The following is a 26245-nucleotide window of genomic DNA, read 5'->3' on the forward strand; positions in this document are numbered from 1 at the left end:
AAAAAGAAAATTATAAATGCTTGTATTTCCATATAACTTCCCTTTGGAATGTCTTAAAATAATAAAAAGAAATGTAATTTATATATTGTATAAAGCACTCTTATGTCCTGTGAATTTCTTATTAGGGCACAAGATCCAATGATTATTTTATAAATTCTTTACAATGTAGGGAAATTTTTTACTTCAAAGGATAACTTTCCATTGTTCAGTTATTTGATCCAGCTTATTTAATTCTGATTTTACGGGACTCTGCACCTTTCATGGTTTGAGCTATTTGCAACTCTGTAAGTTGTAGATAACAAGTAGTAATGCAAAATAATTTTTGTCTATAGACAGAAATAAATTATGTCTAGTGAAGCTTCAACTGACTTCTTTCCAATATTATAGAAAAATCCAGGTTTGCTTCTATTTGTACATCATTTAAATTTTCCTGATCTTTAGATGCCTTTGTTCTTTGGATAGATATTTGAATTGGTGGTAATATCTTACTAATGATAATAACTTAATTAAAAAAATAAATTGAATACAATGATTATCAATTGTTTAATTATTATTTATATTATGATTTTACTTTTAGTTGTTTAGGAAATTATTTTTCAATAAAAATATAAAGGAAAAGTAGGATTTTGAATTTAAATTTTTGAAATCAAATGTATATTATTGCTGATTTCACAGATGAATTACCAGCTTCTTTTTCTTTCTTTGTTTTTTTTTCTGTGATCTATTTTACTCTTTTAACTTTCATTCAGCTATCATTTATTTATTTATTTTTTCTGGATATTTTATTTTATTTATTTATTTTAAAAATTTATATATGACAGCAAATGCATTACAATTCTTATTACACATATAGAGCACAAGTTTTCATATATCTGGTTGTATACAAAGTATACATTCACACCAATTCGTGTCTTCATACATGTACTTTGGATAATAATGTCCATCACATTCTGCCACCATTTCTACCATTTACTTTTTTAACTCCAAATAAGTGTTTTGATGAGTGGAAGATAAATGCAACAAATGACAATGTAAATCTGTGCTCCCCAAGGTTAAAATGCACAAACAAGCCTGTCAGTTTTTAACCACCATTGAAAAATGTTGTATTTTTATTTTGGCAACAACCTAATCCTCAAGAAACATTAATGATACAGCTACTTGGGAGGCTGAGGCAGGAGGATCACAAGCTCAGAGCCAGACTTAAAAAGCTAGTGAGATCTTGTATCAAAATAAAAAAATAAAAGTAGCGCTGGGGATGTAGCTCAGTGGTGCTGTGCCTCTGGGTTCAATCCCAGTATTGGAAAAAAATAGTAATAATTTATGAGAGAACTTAACTTTGTTGCATCAGAGGCCTGAAAGCTCTCAAGACAATTATAAGTAATATATATTTTCACATGCCTTCCTTTCAGAGGTTTATATTTTCATTGAAACCACTCATAGGAGTCATTACATTGTTTTTAAAAGAAACATTTCATGATATCCAATAAGTAAAAACAGTCTTTTTTTTACTTACTGTGCCCCACCAGAGAGCATCTGCATATGTAGAAAACTCCTTATTTGCATCTTTTTCCACCAGATAGACAAGGAAAGATGAAAATATAAGAACCAAAAATCCTATGTACCAAGCTGTGATTAATTCCTAAATATAAAAGGAATGAAAGATTTTTAGAAGCAAAAAACTGAAAAAAGGGGGAAAATCTATACATAATTTCACTTACTTTACTACTTTTTAGATACTTATGCTGTTCTTTAAATAATCCATTACCGACCATGTCCCTAAATTGCTTTAACTATCTTTAAAATGACTAAGTTTGCTTGTGATAGGTTTATTAAATATTATTACAGTTATCAATAAAGTGTTTCAAAAATTTTGTTCTACAACCCAGAAAACAAATCTTACCTTGCTGTGTGCATAAACTACCGAACCTAGTAATTTCCAAGTGCCTCCCCTCCGGTCCATGCGCACCATACGGAGGATCTGTAGGAAACGGAGACTTCTGAGTGCAGACGTGGCGAAAATATTACCCTGAGTTTTTGCTGAAACAACTGCTATTGAAGCAATAAGAACAATGGTATCTGAAAGAAAAAGGTTGAGACAGCCATCAGTTGCATGACTAAGAATTTTTATTTCTCAAAACATCATTTCCAAAAGGTTCACTTGGGCCTGTTTGAGGCACAAATAGATAAACAGATCTTGAACCCTAGCCTTTCCTAGAGCTACTTGGGTTTCCCCTAGTGATTGAGAGTGTCAGGACTCACCTAATGCTAAGTTCTGACTTTTGGTCACCTTGAGCTTTACCCATGCAATTTTGAACTACATACTTTGTAACCTCTAATGAACTGATCAATGGCTTTCAGGCAGTTCAGTGTTTCCACACTGACTGTGGGGCAGTCTTCCAAAATACTTCTGAGTTCATTAGCATTCATGTCTGCAGAAAGAAGCTCCTGCCTCAGCCCCTATCATCTCCACCTCTCCCTGGTTCATATGGTAGAGGCAGGACAACCAATCCAGGTGTAAAATGCTGCTTGCTTGGTGTAATGTTTATTTTCTTGCCAGACACTTTGTATCTCTTTTATGTTCCAAATTCCTAATGTTGTGAAGTCTGCAGTTTTGCATATTGTTAAACAAAGGCCTCCACTAAGCTGAATACTCAGGCTTCTCTATATAGTATTCTTTATACCTGGTCTGTCAGTGCCGAAAGTCTGGCGCACAATTGAATAATATTACATTTGTTACAATAAAGTATGTAATTATAAACAAACGGCATTTCCTGGGAATGGACCTTTAATGTTTGACATGTTGACATTTGGCTTAAAAATATCTGCCCTTTGGTAAGCAAGAAAGAGTCAAAGAACAGCTAATGAAAACATAGAAAAGATAAAAAAGGACTTAACCACCCCATGAATAAATATCTGAGTGATGAGAAATAGATTTTGAAGTGGCAAAATGAAGTGGGGATGAATGACCACCTGTGGCATTTTAATTCCTTAGCTTGACCTTAACATCTTCAAACAAAATTTCTTTCCTGTTTCAAATGAGTTGTGCATTACTGTACTTCCACTCACCAAGGAACCAGTTCCACTTCAAAGGTGTTGCATTTGTCATGTTTTCGTAATTCTCAGGACTGGCTATTGTGTAAATGTGTATAATTCATTCAGCTCATACTTTCCCCTCCACTCAGAAAGATCTGGTCTCTTGGAGCCAATTGTCAACATCTTCTGAACTGTATGGGTGCCCCCTTTCTGGGCCAGTGCATGAAGAAAGGGGGTCTGAGATTGACAGTGTATGCATCATTCAAAGGGCTTTTCCCAGTCAGATCGAAACTCTATGTAACTTTGTGGCTAGGTGCCAGAGAACCCCAAAGGCATCCTTGAGTTCCTGTTCTAGGCAACTGTTGGAAATAATAAGGAACTAAATGGATTGTCACAGACACTGAGAACATATTTTCAGTGAATAAAATTCAGTTTCTTGTTTGCTAATGACATGCTCCTATATGTAGAAGACTCAAAACACCTCTACCAGCAGACTTTTAGAACTGACAAATTCAGCAAATTTGCAGGACACAAGATATTATGGGTTAGATATGCAATGTCCCCCCAAAACCTTATGTGAGACAAGAATTTTCAGAGGTGAAAAGATCAAATTATGATAAGAATAATCTAATCAGTGGATTAATCAAATCATATGGATTAACTGGGTGGTAATTGTGGGCAGATAGTGGGGGGCTGGAGGAGGTCGGGTACTGGGGGTGTGACTTTTGAGTTTATATTTTGCCCCTGGTGAGCAGAGCCCTCTCTCTGCTTCCTGGTTGCCATGTTTTGAGCTGTTTTCCTCTGCCATGCCCTTCTTCTATGTGTTCTGCCTCATCTCAGAACCAGAACAATGGAGTTGACCTTCTGTGGACTGAACCTCTGAAACCATGAGCCAAAACAAAATTTTCCTCCTTCTTCCTTTACATTGTTCTTGTTGGGTCTTTTGGTCACAATGATGCAAAAACTGACTAAAACACAAGAGCAACATACCACAAAAAACAAAACAAAACAAAAAAAAAAAAACAGCATTTCTATACTTCAATAATGAATATGCTGAGAAAGAAATCAGGAAAATTTATTTTAATTCACAATAATCTCAACAAACAATCAAACAAATAAACTTGGGAATCTAAGGAGTTGCAAGATGTCTACAATGAAGACTAAAGAACATGAAGAAAGAAATTGAAGAAGTTTAGCAAAGGACTCCCAACTACTTGCCCACGGAGGTCTTGCATTGCCTTAGCAGGATCACCAGCATCAGCACTGGTGCAGAATTCCTGGACACCACTCCCACAAAGGACACTCAGCTGCTACCCACATGCAGGAACTCTGGCTGCCACTCCTGTGTGGACCCCCATCTACCAATGTGGAGCTCCCCTGGTCACCTCCATCTTGGGACTCAGCAGCTACTGCCGTACTCCCCTACTCAGAGTAGCCTGCCTGCACCTGGGGACATCACAGGCTCTGAAGAAAGCTGATAGCCACAAGACTGCATGCCATAGAGAGCTCATCTCTGAGTGCACTGCACGGTGCCATCGCCCAGCTCCTCCCACCCGATCTGACACCCCGTAGTTGAAAACAGCTGCCTTCATCTTGATTCACCTCCATCACCATCTTTAGTATGTGCAATTACCAGTTTTGAATACCAGACAGCCAGGTACCCATAGTTTTCTAATCACCTCCAATCCCTAGCAGCCGCTAACTAAGCAGAGTGACTGCCCAATACAAAATAGTCCTCCATGACAGGTGCGCAGCCACCAGAGTACAACACACAAGACCCCCGGAGAGAAAGGTTCCTGATTAGGAAAGGGAGAGAGTGAGGGAGATATACTTTAGAGACTAATTTAGAGGGCAGGAACTGTTAGGTCTACAGGCGAGATGAGGAGATAAGACCTGGCTCCCACATCACAGGAGGAGACCCCAAAGGAGATCCTTGAGGTGCAGTCTCTGAATGGGACCAGCGGGTGCCATACTCCACTTCCAGGTGCTCTGCACCCAAGACCAACCCTCACACCCTTGTAATCCCCACCATGCTGAGGGTGGAGATACCAACTAAGAACAAACAACCCCACCATTGGATGAGAAGGGAAGCAAGAAAGACACTGATCTTCAACCAAGACAATCCTTGTTTCTTCCTTTGAGATTTTTTTCTTTTCTTCTCCCTCTTTATTCTTCTGCCCTCACATCGCCAACATATGTGAAACCAAGTACTTTGCATGAATTAGGATATTGAGGAGAGAGACAATTGAATAGTATATTATAGTTGTGTTGTATATTCTTTTTTTCTCTCTCCAATTTTTACTATTTTAACATTTTTAATTTTCTTAATATATATGTGTTTTTGTCTTATGTACTCTACTGTCTTCCCTCTTTACTTGTCTACCCAAATTGCTACCTTTCTATTCTCCTGCTACTAAACTTCTTCTTTAGATTTCTCTTTCACACTTCCCAAAATATAATAACTCTATATCCTCATCTCATACGTCCTCAGCATATCTTCCTACCCCTCACCACTGGTTCTTTGTCCACCATCAGAAACTGTAAACCCTTTTACAAACCTACTGATTATATTGTAGATAATAATTGAATTCACCAATCCTGTACATTGTGACCAAACTGTAAACATCTTAATGACAACTATTTGTTTTTAGGTGGTATTTTGTTTACATTGGGATCTGTTAACATTGTCCTTTACTCAAAGGAGAAGTACTGGAACCCTACAAGGGCACTAGAAGCCTATATGGTAAAAACAGTAACACCTCAGATCTACAGAGCTAGAAAGGAAGACATACAAGCAGCATGAAAAGACAAGGGAAGAAAGTGCCCCAAACAAATAAAGATACCACTTTATTGGAATCTATGGCCAACACAGCAGATGAAATGACAGAGAAGGAGTTCAGAATGTACATAATTAAAATGTTCTGTGAATTAAAGGATGATATAAGAAAGCAAATACAGGCATCAAAAATCATTTAGACAAATACATAAGCAAATACAGGAAACAAAAGATTACTTCAATGGGGAGATAGAGATTCTAAAGAAAAACCAAACAGAAATCTTTGAAATTAAAGAAACAATAAACCAAATTAAAAGTTCAATTGAAAGTATCGCCAACAGAGTAGACCACTTAGAAGATGGGATCTCAGAAAATGAAGACAAAATATGTAATCTTGAAAAAAATGTAGACCACACAGTGAAAATGGTAAGAAACCATCAGCAGAATATTCAAGAAATATGGGATAGCATAAAAAGACGAAATTTAAGAGTTACTGGGATAGAGGAAGGCATGGAGTTCCAAAACAAAGGAATGAACAATCTATTCAACAAAATAATATCAGAAAATCTTCCAAACATGAAGGATGAATTGGAAAACCAAATTCAAGAGGCTTACAGGACACCAAATGTACAAAATCACAATAGATCCACACCAAGGCATATTATACTGAAAATGCCTAACATACAGAATAAGGAGAGAATTTTAAAAGCCACTAGAGAAAAGAATCAGATTACATATCAGGGGAAGCCAATTAAGTTGTGTGCATATTTTTCAACCCAGACCCTGAAAGCTAGAAGATCCTGGAACAACATATATCAAGCTCTGAAAGAAAATGGATGCCAAACAAGTATTTTGTATCCAGCAAAATTAAGCTTTAGATTTGATGATGAAATAAAAATCTTCCATAATAAACAAAAGTTAAAAGAATTTACAGCTAGAAAACCTGCACTACAGAACATCCTTGGCAAAATATTCTATGAAGAGGAAATGAAAAACAAAACAATGAAAATCAGCAGAGGGAGGTATTACACTAAAGAAAAAGCTAATCAAAGGAGAAAGCAAGTCAAGTTAAATAACAAAAATAAGCAAAAATATCTGGGAATACAAATCATGTCTCAATAATAACCCTGGCCTAAACTCACCAATCAAAAGACATAGTCTAGCTGATTGGATCTAAAAACAAATAAGCAAGCAAACAAACAAATAAACAAACAAACAAACACCAAAAACACCCAACAATATGCTGCCTCCAAAAGGCTCATCTCATAGGAAAAGACATCCACAGACTAAAGGTGAAAGGTTGGGAAAAATCATACCACTCACATGGACTGTGGAAGCAAGCAGAACTTTCTATCCTTGTATCAAATTCAATAGGCTTTAAGTTAAAATTGATCAAAAGGGACAAAGAAGGTAGTTTCATACTGCTCAAGGAAACCATTAACCAACAAGACATAACAATTATAAAATATATGCCCCAAACAATGGAGCATCTATGTTCATAAAACAAACTCTTCTCAAGTTCAAGAATCAAATTGACTACAACACAATAATTATGGATGACTTTAAGATGCCTCTTTCACCACTGGATAGATTGTTCAAAGAAAAGCTGAACAAAGAGACTATAAAACTCAATAATACAATCAAAAACTTAGACTTAACTGACATATATAGAATATTTCATCCTTCAACAAGCGAATACACTTTCTTCTCAGCAGCACATGGATCCTTCTCTAAAACAGATCATATATTATTCCACAAAGCAACTCTTAACAAACACAAAAAAGTAGAGATATTACCCTTCATTCTATCAGATCACAATGAAATGAAATTAGAAATCAATGATAAAATAAAAAAATAAAAACTACTCCAACACCTGGATACTAAATAATATACAACCGAATGAACAATAGGTTGCAGAAGACATCAAGGAGGATATTAAAAAATTCTTAGAGGTAAATGAGAACACTGATATAACATATCGAAATCTCTTGGACACTATGAACATAGTACTAAGAAGAAAGTTCATTGCATGGAGTTTGTTCCTTAAAAGAAGAAAAAGTCAACAAATAAATTACTTAACATTATATCATCTCAAATCCCTAGAAAAAGAAGAACAAATCAACATCAAAAGTAGTAGAAGACAGGAAATAATTAAAATCAAAGCCGAAATCAATGAAATTGAAACAAAAGAAACCATTGAAAAAATTGACAAAACAAGAAGTTGGTTTTTCAAAAAAAAATAAATAAAATTGACAAACATTTAGCCATGCTAACAAAAAGAAGGAGGGGGAAAACTCAGATCACTAATGTGCATGATGAAAAAGTAAATATCACAACAGACACTATGGAAATACAGAAGATAATTAGAAATGATTTGAAAACTTGTACTCCAATAAAATAGAGCATATTGAAGGCATTGACAAATTTCTAGAGGCATATGATGACCAAATTGAATCAGGATGATATACACAATATAAACAGATCAATTTCAAGCAAGGAAATAGAAGATGCCATTAGAAGCCTACCAACCAAGAAAAGCCCAGGACCAGATGAATACACAGCTGAGTTCAATAAGACCTTTAAAGAAGAACTAATACCTATACTCTACAAATTATTTCATGAAATGGAAAAAGAGGGATCACTTCCAAACTCATTCTATGAGGGCAATATCACCCTGATTCCAAAACCAGGCAAATACACATCAAAGAAAGAAAACTTCAGATCAATATCTCTAATGAACATAGATGCAAAAATTCTCAATAAAATTCTGACAAACTGAATACAAAAACATATCAAAAAGATAGTGCACCATGTTCAAGTGGGGTTCATTCCACAGATGCAAGTCTGGTTCAACATATGAAAATCAATAAATGTAATTCATCACATCAATAGACTTGAAGATAAGAATCATATGATCATCTCAATAGATGCAAAAATAAAGCATTTGACAAAATACAGCACCCATACATGTTCAAAACACTAGAAAAACTAAGAATAACACAAACATATCTCAACATCATAAAAACTATCAATGTTAAGCCCCAGGCCAGCATCATTCTAAAAGGAGAAAAAGTGAAAGCATTCCCTCGAAAAACTGGAACAAGTCAGCAATGCCCTCTTTCAACACTTCTATTTAACATAGTTCTTGAAAAACTGGCCAGAACATTTAGATGAAATAAATCAAAGGGATATGGATAGAAAAAGAAGAACCCAAATTAGCATTATTTGCCAATGATATGATTCTATACCTAGAAGACCCAAAAAATTCCACCAGAAAACTTCTAGAATTAGTAAATGAATTCATCAAAGTAGCAGGATACAAAATCAACACCCATAAATCAAAGGCATTTCTGTATATCAGTGACAAATCCTCTAAAAGGGAAATGAGGAAAACTATCCCATTTACAATAGCCTCAAAAAACAAAAACAAAAACAAACAAACAACCCCCCCCCCAACAAACAAACTTGGGAATCAACTTAATGGAAGAGGTGAAAGACCTCTACAATGAAAACTACAGAACACTAAAGAAATAAATTAAAGAAGACCTTAGAAGACAGAAAGATCTTCTTTGTTCTTGGATAGGCAGAATTAATATCATCAAAATGAGCATACCACCAAAAACACTATACAGATTTAATGCAATTCCAGTCAAAATCCCAATGACATTCCTCATAGAAATAGAAAAAGCAGTCATGAAATTCATTTAGAAAAATAAGACCCAGAATAACTAAAACCCAATCTTTAGCAAGAAGAGTAAAGCAGGTGGCATCACTATACCAGACCTTAAACTATACTACAGAGCAATAGTAACAAAAACAGCATGGTATTGGCACCAAAATTGAGTGGTAGACTAATGGTACAGAATAGAGAACACAGAGACTAACCCACATAATTACAATTATCTTATATTAAACAAAGGTGCCAAAAACATACATTGGAGAAAAGATAGCTTCTTCAACAAATGGTGCTGGGAAATCCTTATGCAACAAAATGAAATAAAACCCCTATCTCTCAACTCAAAGAGGATCAAGCACCTAGGAATTAAACCAGAGACATTGTGCCTATTAGAAGATAAAGTAGGCCCAAATCTCCATCATGTTGGATTAGGCCCTAACTTCCTTAGTGAGACTCCTATCACACAAGAATTAAAAATAATAAAAAATAACAAAACAAACAAACAACAACAACAGCAACAAAAGAATTAAAATCAAGAATTAATAAATGGGATGGATTTCAACTAAAAAGCTTCTCTTCAGCAAAAGAAACCATCAGTGAGGTAAATAGAAAGCCTACATCTTGGGAACAAATATTTACCACTTACACATCAGATAGAGCACTAATCTCTAAGGTTATATAACTCAAAAAAGTTAAACACCAAAAGAACAAATAGCCCAATCAATAAATGGCCCAAGGAACTGAACAGAACCTCTCAGAAGATGATATGCAATCACCCAACAAACATATAAAAAATGTTCAACATCTCTAGCAATTAGAGAAATGCAAATCAAAACTACTGTAAGATTTCATCTCACTCCAGTCAGAATGGCAGCATCAAGAACAACAAACAATAAGTGTTTGCAAGGATGTGGGGAAAAAGGCACATTCATACACTGCTGGTGGGATTGCAAATGGGTACAGCCAATATGGAAAGCAGTATGGAGATTCCTTGGAAAACTTGGAATAAAGCCACCATTTGACCCATCTATCCAACTCCTTGGTTTATATCCAAAGGACTTAAAAACAGCATACTACAGAGACAAAACCACATCAATGTATACAGCAGCACAATTCACAATAGCTAAATTGTGGAACCAACTTGGATGCCCTTCAGTAGATGAATGGCTAGGGAAACTTTGGTATATATACACAATGAAAACTACAGAACACTACTCAGCATTAAAAGAGAATAAAATCATGGCACTTGCAGGTAAATGGATGGAGTTGGAGAATATCATGCTAAGTGAAGTAGGCCAATCCCAAAAAACCAAAGGCCAAATGTTTTCTTTGATATGAGGATGCTGACTCATAATGGTGATGGGAGGGAGCATGGGAGGGCAAAAGGGAGGGAGGGGAAGGGAGAGAATAAGGGGGTAGGAATGATGGTAGAATGAGTTAGACATCATTACCCTAAGTACATGTATGAAAACACAAATGGTGAGAAAATACTTTGTGTACAACCAGTGACTTGAAAAATTCTGCTCTATATGTGTAATGGGAAATTAATTGCATTCTGCCATCATGTATAACAAATTCGGTAAATAAATAATTTAATAAAAATAATAAAAATAAAATAAAGGTCCATCAATAACTTAAAAGATATTAAACAAACTTCTGGATTTATTAAAAAAGAAATTGAAGAAGATCTAAGAAAATAGAAAGATCACCTGAATTCTTGGATAAATAGAATTAATATTGTCAAAGTGATCATACTACTAAGAGCAATATACAGATTCAATCCCTATCAAATACCAATGACATTTTTCAAGATCCAGAAAAAACAGTTCTAAAATTCATGTGGAAGAGTAAAAGTTCCAGAATAGCTAAATAGTACTGAGTAAGAGGAGCAACGCAAGAGTCATCATAATATCTTATATCAAATTATACTGAGGAGCTATAGTAATGAAAGTATTATAGTATAGGCCTTGAAGCAGACGTGAAGGTCAATGAATAGAAGACCCACAGAAAAATTCACATAGATATAGTCTTAGGGTACTTGACAAAGGTGCCCAAAATGCACATTGTAGAAGATAGCCTTTTTAGCAAACAGTGCTAGGAAAACTGATATCGATATGCAGAAGAATGAGACTAGATCCCTACCTGTCACTCTGCACCAAAGTCAAGTCAAAGTAAATTAAGGACCTAGGAATTAGACCAGAAACACTGCAACTGCTAGAAGGAAACACAGGTTCAACACTTCAATATATTGGTGCAGGCACTGACTTTCTTAAAGTTCAAGAAATAAAATCAAAGATCAAAACATGGGATGGCATTAAATAAAAAAGCTTCCGCACAGCAAAGGAAACAAGAGTATTAATAGAGCTTATAGAATAGGATAAGATCTTGGCCAGCTACTCCTCAGACGAGGAATTAATATCTAGGACATATAAAAAGCTCAAAAAACTTAACACCAAAAACCACAAACGACGCAATTGATAAGTGGGTGAAAAGTAAAAAGATATTTCTCAAAAGATGAAAAGCAAATATCCAACAAATATTTGGAAAAAATGTTCAACATCTCTAGCAATCAGGGAAAGCAAATAAAAACTACACTGAGATTTCGTCTCACTGTAGTTACAATAATAACCTCAAGAATACAATTAATAATAAATGCTGTTGAGGAAGCAGGGGAAAGGTACATTCATACACTATTGGTGGGACTTCAAATTAGTACAACCACTTTGGAAAGCATTAGGGAAAGTCCTCAAAAGACTAGGATGGAACCGCCATGTGACCCAACTATCCTACTCTTTGTTATTTATCCAAAAGAACTAAAATCAGTACATTATAATGATCCAGGCACATCAGTATTTATAGCAGCACAATTAACAGTAGCCAAGTTATGAAATCAGCCAAGGTGCCCATCAAAAGATGAAAGGTTAAAGAAGAAACTGTGTTATATACAATGGAGTTTTAGTCAGCCATAAAGGCAAATAAAATTATGGTATTTGCTGGTAAATGGACAGAACTGGAGAATATCATGCTAAATTAAATAATCTAGACTCAGAAAGTCAAGGGTCAAAAGTTTTCTTTCATATGAGGAAGCCAGAGGAAAATAAGGGGGGAAAAAAGAGGAGGGTTAATCCCATGAAAACAGAAGGAAGATCAGTGGAATAGAGGAAAGTGATTGAGAGGAAGGGAGGTGGGATGGGAAAAAGGAGTGAATTGACCAAATTATGCTAGGTATATGAATGAATACACCACAGTGAATTCTATCTTTATGTATATTTATATAGCACCAATTAAAAAAAATAAATAAATAGGAGACCAGTAATATAGAGGAAGGGGAACAGGGAGAGGGAGGAGGGCAGGGAAAGAGGAAGTACTAGGGACAGAGATGTCCCTAGTAAATTATATTCTGTGCATGTATGAATATGTCAAAATGAACTCTCATATGATGTATAAATATGATGAATTAATGAAACATTTGAAAAATCTGGTTGTAAAACAGAATATACAATGTAATATTATTCAGAAAATATATATTAGTATATGACTGGGAAAAACATGTGAATATATACAGATTATTACCATTATCTGTAGGGGTAGAGGGTTGGGGTGGTAGGTAGATAAATGGACTTTTATTTTTACAAATTATTAATTTATGTAGTGTTTGAATTTTATAAAAATGAGTATATCTTTGGAAAATAGAAAAAAATGTTAGAGTTCGGCACAAATCAGCTCATGATTTTTATTATGTGGAGGGACTTATTATTTATTACTTACAAAAAAGTGTTTCTTATGTGGCCTACTTGAGATATATATATATATATATCGACACATACATAATGCATACACACACACACAAACACACACACATATATATATATATACACAAATACATACAATTTTAAAATTTTATTGTAATATTTCAGCCTCCCAAGAATGCAAAGGAGAGAAAGCATTAAAATCCTTCATTTACTATGTCAAAATATTTAGAACAGCAGAAATAAGTTAATAGCTAGTAGAGGTACAGAAAATACAGCACTGAAAAATTACTATTGTGCCTGGCATTTTTCTATAGTTCTAAGACATTACTTTTCTTAATCCTTAGCAAAATACAATGAGTTAAGCATTCTACAGGTCCCATTTTGTAGATATAAAAATGAGGCATACAAATCATATATTATATTACTTAAAAAAAATTAACTACTGATCTGATAGACTGCTACAGGAAAAGAGTGCTCTGAAGTTAATTCATTAGAGAAAAACTATAGAAAGTAAAAGGAACAATGTTAGAGACAATTTAGGAAATTATTCCCATAGTGAATTAGAGTCTAAATGTCTGAAGTCACAAATATGTAGAGGCAACAACGAATTTGATTTAATACCCTCATTGTAATTCAGATCAGATGAGAAAGTCAGAGTTCAGGAAAATGAAAATCATAGATGAGCACCCAAATGGCAAGCAGTGGATGCAGTTGCAAAAATGTTTCGGGCTGGTTCCAGTCATCCACTGGAACTTTGCTGTCAGTATCACCTGGAGTATTTCCTAGGCTAATGTTTTCAAATCTATGAGTAACCTTTACTTTCACGTTCATATATTTATTGCTTTTGTGGTATGACACTTTAAATAATACAGGTTTGGATTACTAAACATTTGGATCCCAAGGCCCTAGCATAGTTCCTGCAATGTGAAAGTCATAGAATGAGTTTAGATTAACAAATACTTAAAAGTAGCTTGAGCTTTGTTCTCCTACACATCCATGGCTTAATAACTGGAGTATCAACCTAAAATACTTATGTAATTAAAGAATCACTTCAATATTTAGTACTGAATTTTAATGAAAGATAAGTATGGTTATTATCCATTAATATTTAGAATACATATGCATTGAACCGTGAGGGTAGGTTATGATGTGCAAGTAGTTAATCATCTAAAATATTTTTTGAAATGTAGGAGCCTTGTGTTTTGTGAAGATATTACATTTTAGTATAAAGTAGAAACTATAGATAGCCCTTGCAGCTCATCTGCTAGTAGATGCTTTATGGAGTATACAATACTATTAGAAAGTACTCAGTGTCATTTAAGTGGCTTCAGGTTCATTTGTTTATCCATTTATGTATTAAGTAGTTAACTGATTGGCAAACATTATATTAGACCCTATGTTCAAAATGACCATTCATTCATCTATCTGACTATCCATCAAGTGCCTGCTATGTACCAGGTAATATGTTACATCTTTTATGTACTTCAGTGGTTCTGAAGGGGGTATGACTGCCTCCCAAGGGTCATTTGACATCTTCGGTTGCCTTAAGTGGAGAGAAAGTTGCTACTGGCATATATAGTGGTTAATGGCCAGGGTTGTCGCTGAACAGCTTAGAAACATCCCTAGAACAAAGAAAGACTCAGCACTGGATGTAAGAACTATCGAGACTGAGAAACCTTAATATACACTATTCTATTTAATCCTTCAAACAACTGTATGTTGCAGATAGTATTAAAAATATCCTTTTTACAAATGGAGAAATTGAGGTGTGCAGTGGGCCCAACATCCAGAAGCTGTCATGCTGGTCCTTACCTGACTCAAAAACTGTGCTTTTAAGAGTTATGCTATTCCACTTTGTGGAGAAAGAGAATCCAGGACAGGATGGGTTGGGGGAAGAGAAAGGAGAAGACAGTGAAGGCAGGTGGAAAACAAATTAAGAATAAATCGTTATCACACAAAGCATTCAGAGAAGAGAGAGTGCAGGGAAGATAAAACAGAAATAAAGTGATGCTAAGAACAGATGGTACTTTTATAGATGTATCAAGAGAAAATGGGGCCAGAGAAAGAAATAGAACTGCTAATAAATAAGTAGGAGCTCTAAATTGCATAAAAAACATGCAATCCTTGAGCCCTAAAATCTGCCTTTTCCAAAGGAGACAGATGTGAACAAGTTGAGACAAACGAAGAAGTAGTTATTGATTATAAGTACCCTGGTAGAAATGTGAAATATAGTCTTATACAGTATTATGAAGTAGACTCACAAACCTACTGAATCAGAATGATTTATGGATGAATTTTTGAGCTTTGAGGAGACTGCAAGGATTGGAATAAAATAAATACTGTAATGATATGTAAGACACAAAGGGATTTTGAAAGAGCCTATTATTAGACTCCACTGGAACTTTGTTCAAGTATTATTTAGTCAGTAAAACCAATATGAATGGTTTTGATCATCATGGATCCTGTCTAAAAGTATTAGTTGCTGAAATACCAAAAAGTTCTTCTTATAAGGCAAATTCCTAGCAAAATCCACCAATGGTGGACCCAAGGATTGGGTTAAAGCAAAGCCAGTTGTACATCTGACCTTGAAAAGCTATGTTTCATTGTCACAATTATACTACATAATGCATCCATTAGAACTAAACCACAGGTGGAAGAATTAAATCACAAGGATTGTGAAAAACTCGGTTGACCATGTTTAAACTATTAGTTAGTAAGGGCAGATAAATTTTCTAGAGGTAAACTACAGAGAAGTACATTTTGATTCCTCGAAAATTTCCGGAGGTGTCAGGGTTTTCAATTTTTTTTTTTTTGTAATTTATTCTAGATCAGAAAAATTTTCCTCTTGCATTTTTTAAAATTTTATTTTTTATTTGTTCTTTTTAGATATACATAACAGTAGAGTGTACTTTGACATTTTATATATACATGGAGTATAACTTATTCTAATTAGGATCTTATTCTTGTGGTTGTACACAATGTGGGGTTCACTGGTGGTGTATTTATATATGAACATATGGAAGTTATGTCCAATACATTCTACTCTTTCCTTTGCCCATCCTCCTACCTTCTCTTCATTTCCCTTTGTCCTTCTTGCACTTTAAATTCATTTTATCCTGTTCTTTCTGAGAAAATCATAAGTGCAATAAATACAATGTTCTCCCAAACTATCTCTCTTCTCACACTCCCTTTATGTTCCAGGTAATTGAGCTATTTTTAGTGGCCTCACTATTAGCTAAAATTTGAATAATTTTAATGAAATATGTTATAAAAGTAATAGCTCTTACAAAATATAGAAACATTACAAATAGATAGAAGATAGGAAGTGAACGTATTTAATCAACCAACTTAGCTATTAATGAACTTTTAGTTTACTTTGAATTTTGCTATTAAAATGATGCTGAGATGAACAGGCTTGTACATTTATTTTTATGGATTTTTTAAAAAGTATAAATTCCTAGAGATTGAATTGTTGGCACATTCTGAATTGTGATAGATATCAAAATGTGATAGATATCAAAATGCCCTCAAAATGACTGTACTAATTCTCATGAACAATGTATCAGAATACTTATTTCTCTTTCTCGTTGACAATGAAAAGGAATGCTAATGCTAAAAATAGTAGTAGTTAAAATTTGCTGTTTAGTGTGTTTCAAGAATCTTCATGTATCACCCAGGACATTATAAACTTTTAGTGTAATAGGCAAAACTACTCCCCTTATGCCCTTCTTTAATTTTTTTAAAAATCAGATTTCTGGATTTCATGTCATTTAGAAGTCATCTGTCTTCTCTCTAGTTCAGGCCTATGTTACTTCTTTCCTGGCCCTTTCTACAATTTCTGACCTAGTCTTTATCTTCTGTCTTTCCTTTTTAAATCATTTTGTATCCACTGACAGATTAAAATGTTAAAGTGTCACTATAATACCACTATGTAGAGAATAGATTGTTTATCTGAGAGATTTCTCTGATTAAAAAATCCCTGAAGTTCCAATACCTAGAATCACGTCAAATTCTGCTGCCTGTCATTCAAAGGCTCTACAAAATGCTTCTGCCCTGCCTGGAAAGTGCTTCCCTTTGCTTTCTGGCTAACTTTTATTTGCTTCTGGAACTCAACACAATTCATTGAAGAAACCTGTTTTCACATCACTGGTGCCCAAAGTTCTGAGGTACTCTCCAGCTGTTGCACTACTACTGCTCACTGTTGCAGCAGTAGTCTGTTCACTTCTGGTCTCCTTTGTAGTGAACCATAAGAAATTGACAGTATGAGGAAGTGCTTATTAATTTTTTGTACCATCACTACCTAGATTAGTAATTATTACACTATAGATATTCAGAACATTTCAAATGGAATTATTTGTAGACTTGTTTTCTTATAGTAATAAACGAAGAACTAGAATTTTTTTGCATTTTGTAGTTGAGAATCTAAGCCACAAATGTGTAAAAATTAAAAATCCTATGTTAAAAAAAAACCACACAGGCTGAGATGCAAAAAATGAACTTGAAAAAAATTTGCAATATATGTGATAACAGATAAAGTGTTAATATAGTTACTATATGAAAAAAAGTGATAGGAAGACATGGTAGAAGAAAATTGGATAGAAGGTATAAATACAAATTTATCTCAGGAATAAGTAAATGTGGCCAATCAATATATAGAAGGAGGTTCTTTACAGTTTCTAATTTTGAAATTTAATAAATTACCATTTTAATCTATTAAGCTAACAAAGTTTAAAATCATGTTAATATTGGAAAGGAGGAGAACAGAAAGTTCTTTTAAGAAGCTTTTCTATAATGATAAAGTGTTTTCTTTCTTTTTTGGTGTGTATCTGAGCAACTTGGCATTATTTGCCAAAGGTATTAAAATGCGAATATCTATTATTTTGGTAATTTTAATTCTAGGAATTTATTCTATTGAAAAAATTTATTCTATTGAAAAATTGTAGATGCCAATAAAGGTATGCATCAAAATGCTTATTACACTATTATTAATAATATAATAATTAGAACCAACTTAGATTTCTAATAAAAGTGGATTAATGGAAAGCAACATGGTTTTTCCTTTTCAGAGCAAGGACTGTAGAGTTCTTCTACCTGGATTCTAACCCTGGTTCTACCTGTTATTAGCTGGACACTTGGATTAAGTTAATTGAACCTCTCTATAGCTTACTTTATCTGTAGAGTGAGGGTAATAAAAGTAACTATGTTGTTTGAGAATTGAACAAGTACCAACATATAAATTTTAGCTGGCTTATTATTACTATGACAAAACATCATGGTTTATAAGAATATTGATGATAAAATGTTTCCAATATGCCACTATGTAGAGAATTGATTATACAGCAGAATGCATAAGATGATTCCAAGTTTTTTCCTCTCAAAAGAATTATGTATTCTTATATTACATATGAGAATGAGTAGAATGAGTACTATAATTACACATTCTTTCATGTTAATGGTGATTATCTTTGGGTGGTGAGATTATGTAAAATTTAGTTTTTTTTTTTACATGTATGTCTTTTGTCCAAAATGATCTATAGTAAGTTCGTACTACTTTGTAATGAGAAAAGGGAGAACTATTATTTATTTAAAATGAAAAGCTATGGTTCTGGAAGGTTAGCACACTGGCCAAGGTAATTTATTTAGTCAGTTGTGGGGAAAAAGAAGGGAAATAAGACACATTTATTGAGTACCTCTGATATATGAGGCCTTGAGGGTGCTCAGTACACAGACTCTATTTCATTATTTCTCCATAATTGCCCTTCAAAAAGGCACAGAGGTTATGAGTGTGGAGTTCGTGTAAGACAGCATAGGGGTTCCTAGTTCTCTCCTTTCCTAATTGTTTGATCTTGGGTCTATTAATTTTGGTGAGTTTGGAGTCCTCACCTGTAAATAGAGAGTAGAACCATTTTTCTCATATGGTAGCTGTGAGGCTTAAATGAGATAATACCCATAAAGTGATTAGTCTGAGTTAGTGTGCTTGGCATCATGATAACTTTTCAATACACACACACACACACACACACACACACACACACACACACAAAAGAATTATCTATATTTATATCTGCCTCTCCCTACACTTTTATAGATCTGAAAACTGATACTAAGGTCATTTAGCTAGTAAAAGGGATCAAGAATCAAACTCATAGTTGTCTGATTCCAGAGTACTTGTGTTTCATTCCATGCTTCTCTTTTGGTAAATTTTACTTAAGAAAATGACCAGTTAACAGGCATGTAGGCAACAATAAGGCTTAAATGTGAAACTCCAAGAAGTGAACTGTTAAGAATAGGGAATTTGATTACCTACAAATGGTTGTTACTCAGATAAAAAATAGTAAAAATTGTATAATTAACACATTTTTATATTTTAGGTTGTCCCAATGGGACATCAGAATGGTCAACCTGTGTAGTCTATGTGGGCCCATTTTTGCAAGAACTTACAATTTTGTATTGTCCCCTGGGTATCAAGTGGCAGGTGTTGTACTAACAGAGCAGCAGGATAAGGAGAAATTGAAAATTTGTGGTTATATTATACTTGCCTATGTATGCATGATTCTAACTCTCTGAAAGAAACAGAGATGTGTATGGAAGCCTAAGGAACATTGACCCATGAGTGTGTGTGGTTTAGCTATCGGTTCTGCCATTGTCTAGGTTCTCCACCACTAATCTCTCAGGTTTGTTTCCACACTTTAAAATGAGATAGACTGAACAGGGAACTGGGCAAGGATTCTTTCTAAATCTGAATTTCTAGAATTCTAAGTGTACATTTCTCATTTTGGACACTGGTTGAATGATAAAGCATCAGCAAGAGTGTTTTGCAAATAATTTTTCTCAAATTAAGTGGAAAGAACATTCTTTCATTCATTAGTTCATTCAAAAAAAGTTTCTGTTGCATGTTTGCTATGAGCCAAGCACCAGGAGGAGGACAATGAAAAAAGAGAAAAGGTTTCTGCCTTCCTGGAACTTGTGTTCTAAATGGCTAGGTGGATGTTGAACTAATATGTTAGGTAGCAACAAGGGCCCTGGAGAAATACGATGCAGAATGAAGGAAGTGAGTGGATCAGTCTAAGCTGGGATGGTCAGAGAAAGCATTTTGGGGGAGATGACATTTGAGCTGAGACCTAATGAAGTAAAGGAGTGGGTGGCCGGGACCACTTATAAAGGGAAAGTGTTCCAGGCAAAATGTGCAAAGACTTTGAGGCAGAAGCACTATTTGTGTGCTTAACAGGAAGCAAGATCAAGTGAGCTTGAGTGGAGTGAGGAAGGGGAAGAGGAGTGGGTAAGATCATGGGGATTTTGGTAATAACTTTAGATATCCTTTTTTCCTGCTTTATTTTTTCTTTTTCTTTCGTTTTGAGACAAGTTCTCACAATTTTGTCCAAGCTGGCCTCAAATTCATGATCTTCCTGCCTCAGGCTCTGGAGTACCTGGGATTACACGTGTGTGCCATCGCACTCAGTTAGATGTCCCTCTAAGTGTGATAGCAGCCATGGAAGGTTTCTGGGTTAAGTCAGAATCAGATTTGTATTTTACAAAATCATGGTGGTTCCCTTTGGGAAACAGATCAAGAAGGGGCTGGATGCTGGTGAGGAAGCCAAAAGGCCAGTTAAGAAGCCACTGCTGTGGTCTGGGCAGAGGGTGAGATGAGCTTGACAAAAGTGAGGATAAAGTGGGTAGTTGGATTTAGGAAATGAAATGAAGATGAAGAGGCCGAGATTTGTGGAAGGACTGATTGTGAGATGTGAGACTAAGAAGAGAAGCTAAGGCTGCCCTTGGGGTTTTGGGTCTGAACAATTGTATGAACAAAGTGCTGCTTTCCAAGATGGAGAAACACTTTGGGAGGAGAGGTAAGAAAGGACTGCTCTTCCAGGGCAAAATTAACAGTATATTTCAGCCTTGAGATGCCTACTAGATCTGGTAGATGGTGCCGAGTTTGGAGTTCAAGGCAGAGGTCAGGCCTGCAATATGTTTTTTTTTTTACCACCCCACCCCCCTTTGCCCCCAGTATTGGGATTGAACTCAGGGGTGCTCTACCATAGCACTGTATCCACAGCCCTTTTTTAGTTTTTAGTTTTGACAGTGGTCTGACTGAGTTGTCCAGGCTGGCCTTGAACTTGTGATCCTCCTGCCTTAGCATCCTAGTAGCTGGAGTTACTGGTGTGTGCCACTGTGTGTGTATCCAGGCAATAAATTTTTGCTTTTTAATGCCAGGACTAATCCTGTCTGGTATCAGCGATCAACTGAAACTATTGCTTCAAAGTGTGATTGCAAACATTTAATTTCAGATGTGGGTTATAGACCGGAGGATGTAAGGAAGCTGTGTTTCTGTTTTATAACACAGGAAAGAAGTGTTTGTCCCCTGAGAATCATTTTGAGTAGGAGGCAAACACATCCTCTTTAAGGCATAATACAGCATCCTGAGCAAATTACCTGGGTATAATTCCATCAGTCCTCAATAAATCAAAGGGATGAGAAGTCGTGTGTATTTTTTGATGATTTGAAACATGGTTTAAGGCAATGACAGGGTGGCTTTACATTACATTCTTTTATACAGAAAGTACAAGACAGGATTTTTTAAAAAATAACTTTTTATTCTATTTATTTATTTTTATGTGGTACTAAGGATCGAACCCAGTGCTTCACATATGCTAGGCAAGTGCTCTGGCCATAGCCCTGGCCCAAGACAGGCTTTTAGAAGCAGCAGTTTTGTACTTCAATGTCCTCCTTTAGTGTCCAGGTGTTTAACATTTTCTTTTAGCACTTATTTTCATATCTACCAAATTGCAAAACTTCAGTCAGTTTTGATTCCTAAATACAGCCCCAGACTAGTATTTGACTACAGATCTAAAAAAAAAAAAAAAAAAAGTTCAGTTGCTACCAGTGAATGATCAAAGTCGAAACTTCTACTGGAAATCCCCTGACAGCCTATGATGAAATTCAATGCTTGGCTATCTTATTTTAGGGGTCATAACCTGAATGTTTATACACGAACAGGCAAACAATATCCCAAAGGGTTTAAATTTACAGAGTAACACACAAATTCCTCACTTTCAATTCTCCCTCTTTGCACTTGCACTCAGCAGTTGAATGATGAGTGACTCTGCATCTTGGTGGCCGGCTGTGTTTAGTAGTGTTGGAATATGTAATCTTTCTTTGGGAAACCTGCTACTTATTTTCAGATGACATGCAGGTTATAATTAATCATCACCTACAACTAAAAGTTTTTGAAAAGGTATCTTACAGGAGATTCTTTGATGAGACTCTATTAGAGTTTTGCAATGGAGGGGACACTTGAGCTCAAATGCGTCTAAGTGAAAGACACCCAAGGATGGGAATTTATTTTAAGTATAATCTGAGGAAATTGAGAATTACCTAGTTCACCTGGCTCTCTTAATCTTTTCTAATGCACAATTTCTTATTTTCAGAAATAAGAAATGGATACCATTTAGGCACTCGACTAATCCTCAGGGATAAACGCTGGGGTGTGAAAATGGACTTTTCCTTCTGTGAAGAATGAAAAGATAGTGCTTTAAAGAAGTTAATTTGAGTAAATACAAGTTGCAGATAAATACCTGGCATTCATCATAATTTTGAAAAACCTACTTGCTGCCATTTGACAATAGATAGGTTATATCTACCTATTTTTAGTGAGATTATTAACCAAATAGATCTTTTTTAATTACCCATTGATGTTCCATCTTTATTTATAAAATCCTTGCTAAGATTTTCCATCTTTGACACGAAAGGACAGTTTTTAGAACTTTCTAATTTCATAATTGCTTTCATGTGCTACTGTTTACGAACCCTACAAGGGTATTACTGTTCTTATCTGAGCTTCAAAGGAAAGAAACAGTGTCTCAGAGAGTCTTTACAAGATAATGCAGAAAATTGCTTCAAGAGACAGTGTTAGAATTCCTGGTAGCCAACCCCTGAAGCAATAGCTCAAACTGAAATACACTGTCATTAAGAAATCCTAAAGCTACCAGGAAAAATCCTCCTTTGCATACTTTTTTTTTTCATTATCAATTCCTTTCCTACCATTGTGAGCTTTTTGAATAAGACACGCTCTGTTTAAAGGAGAGCAAAAAACAAGGTTTATTGGAAACATGTGATAATAAACCTAGGCATCCTTTATAAAGAGGCTGGAGATGGCCTAACAGAGTTCAGTACCACTCAGGAGCTGGACATTTTCCCAATAACTAAATATGGAAAAGTAGCAGGAAAACGTAATTCAAAACGAGTTTCAGATGTGCACATTTTAACATGATGATCAGTAAATACTCCAGAAAACCACAGAAACTTGATAAGAAGTGGATTCTCAAGTCACAAGATGGCAAATGTCCTAAGGATTAGCTACAGTACTTTGATCTCCAAATTCCAAGAGCAGATTTGGAGTCTGCGGTAGGGGCTAAAATCAGATATTTAAAGCATTTTGCAAAAGACAGAAGTGAAAAAAAAAATGACAAAAAGGCAGCATAGGAGGAGAACCTCCTGAAAGAGCCTGAATTTACAAGCTTGCCAAATAAGCACTTTATTTAAAAAAAAAATTACATCCACATGAGCAAATTAGAGAATTGAAGCATTTAGATTACAAAAAAGGAGGCAAAAGTTATTTGCCTGACAACTCCTGCTGACAGAGGGGAAGGTGCTGTTTTTCGCTTTGCACTGCTCGCATAGCTGCCACAAGCTGTTCCTTCACTGGCTCATGCTGACTGTCCTTTCCACATTGTGCTTGGGGGGCTTGGCATCGTGGGTGGGGGGAGAGGTTCTTCAGGTGAATGTCTAGCAGCCAACCATTTTCTAACATTCTAATTCATCCACTACACATTCATGTGGTAGAAACTGCTAGAACCTGAGTATACAATAGTAAAGTGTTTGGAGAAGGTATGAAAGGTGTGCACAAGAGAGATGCTCTCTATTTACACAGGGGTAAAAAGGTCAGGTGGCAGAGAAAACACCACAATGTGCAACCACAATCATGGGTTATGACAAGTGTCATGACAGGAGAAATGCCAAGTACACATTGCAAGGGCAGTTATCCTAGTCAAGGCCAGGGAAGTCCTTCTAGAAGAAATGTGAGTCAAGCTCTAATTAACAATCAGTCAAAAACAAAGCTTAAAAAAAATCCTCTAAATACCCCAATATCCTTTAGGTACAATACACAACATTCCTTAAATAATAATAATAATTGAAGTCCTGGGGATTGAATCCAGGGGTACTCTACCACTGAGCCACATTCCCAGCCCTGTTAAATGTTTATTTTGATATAGGGTCTCCCTAAGTTGCTCAAACATCGTCCTGCCTCAGTCTCCTGAGTAGCTAGGGTTGCAGGCAACCTTTTACTACGTCTTGGGTTCCTTCTACAGCTACAGGGAGATCTTCTTCCTTGTGTTCTGTTGTATAGATGTAACTTGGTTTATTCAGTTATAATGAACATTTACTGTAAATGGATGGAGCTATTGGGAAGTGGGATTCCTGGGTGGAAGTGTAAGTACTTGTGTAGTTTTAGCAGGAAAGAGCATATATGTCTATTTCCACACATTCCCACTAAAACTGTGTGGTCAAAACTGCAGATTTTTGTCAGTCTTATCTATAGATAAGAAAATGTTATCTGAATTTCTTTAAGAGTGAGACTGAGTATGTTTAGGAGGCATGCAAGTATTTCTTTGGGGTGTGTGTGTATATTCTCTATTCATTTCCACTTCTCATCTTTTACTTTGTACTGAGTTGTTGGATTCTCTTGATCTTTAAAACTGTTTCATTCTTAAGGTGATTAGTTCTTTGTCTGTCGTAGGAGTTGAGAATATTTTTCCACGTTGTTCTTTTGACATTGCTTGTTTTGTTTTGCTTATCAGGCAGTATTTTTTTTTTTTATTTGATAGCCTAATTTATCAGTGTTTCCTTTGGTATTTTTAGTTATAGTTAAAAAGGGGTGTCTGGTTCCAAGTTTACAGAGAGTTTACTTTTTTCTGCTTTACCATATTTTTGACTTTATTTGATTTGCATCTTTGATTTTTTTGGGAATTTATCTTATAATATGATAAGATAGATAGGTATCTAACATTACCACTTTCCAAGTAAGTGATCAGTTTTTCCAATATTTCTATAACCAGAATGAAGATGAAGTTGAAATTCATAAATTTGGCCTAATAGGGATATTATTAATTTTTGAAGGAAAAAGACTTTTGTGTTGATTATTATGAAAGATCCACCGACAAATATCAAAGAAAATTTGGAGGAAAAGTAGACTTTTAGACATAAGACTAGGGGATTCTTAATTTTAAAAGAATAGGAGAATTTCTTAGATGTGTTTGAGAAGAACAAATGACCTCTTTTTTATGTTCTCCTTTTTAAAAATTATTTTTATTCTAATTTGTTATATATGACAGCAGAATGCATTATAATTCATATTTACATACAGAGCACAATCTTTCATATCTCTGGTTATACACAAATTAGAGTCATACCACTCATGTCTTCATACATGTACTTAGGATAATGATGTCCATCTCATTCCACTATCTTTCCTACCCCCATACCACCTCCCATCCCCTCCCTCCCCTGACCTCTTTTTTGAACATATAAGAACTATAAATATTGGGCCCAACTCTCCATAAAGCACCATTGGGCCTTGGTGGCGATTTTATGCATGTTACTCTGTTGGAGTCCAGCTTAGAGGCGCTAACAAATGTGATTATGTGGATCCTTTATCAGGCAAGCATAATTAGTATTGGTCTCAGGAAAGTTTGCTTGAGTAAGAACTTTCTTCAAAGTAGAGTCAGATTTAAGCAATGGTCCTTCAGGAATTTGTACGGTATTGGCTTTTTTTTCATTAATTGGTCTCTCAACAATTAATCTACATAAACATTGACTTTACATTTATTTATCAGAGCATGAAGAAGTGCTTCTTTTTTTAAACTATTTTTTAAGTTGTAGATGGATACAATCCTTTATTTATTTTTATGTTGTACTGAGGATCAAACTTAGTGCCTCACACATGCAAGGCTA

The 26245-nt window shown here is 35.2% G+C and overlaps 1 protein-coding gene across 3 annotated transcripts in view; it reads right to left on the reverse strand.

Moving 5' to 3' along the window:
• Positions 1-26245, reverse strand: part of Kcnq5 (potassium voltage-gated channel subfamily Q member 5) — a 529894-nt gene that overhangs the window by 95138 nt on the left and 408511 nt on the right. For all 3 annotated transcript variants that reach the window (XM_076858500.2, XM_076858499.2, XM_076858501.2), the window contains exons 4-5: positions 1901-2076; positions 1514-1639 (exon numbers count right to left, since the gene is read on the reverse strand). In XM_076858500.2, the coding sequence (XP_076714615.1) occupies positions 1514-1639; positions 1901-2076 (302 nt within the window). The remainder of the gene's footprint in view (positions 1-1513; positions 1640-1900; positions 2077-26245) is intronic.

The sequence above is a fragment of the Callospermophilus lateralis genome, chromosome 6 (genome assembly GCF_048772815.1).
Source record: "Callospermophilus lateralis isolate mCalLat2 chromosome 6, mCalLat2.hap1, whole genome shotgun sequence".
In the NCBI taxonomy this organism is placed as follows: domain Eukaryota; kingdom Metazoa; phylum Chordata; class Mammalia; order Rodentia; family Sciuridae; genus Callospermophilus; species Callospermophilus lateralis.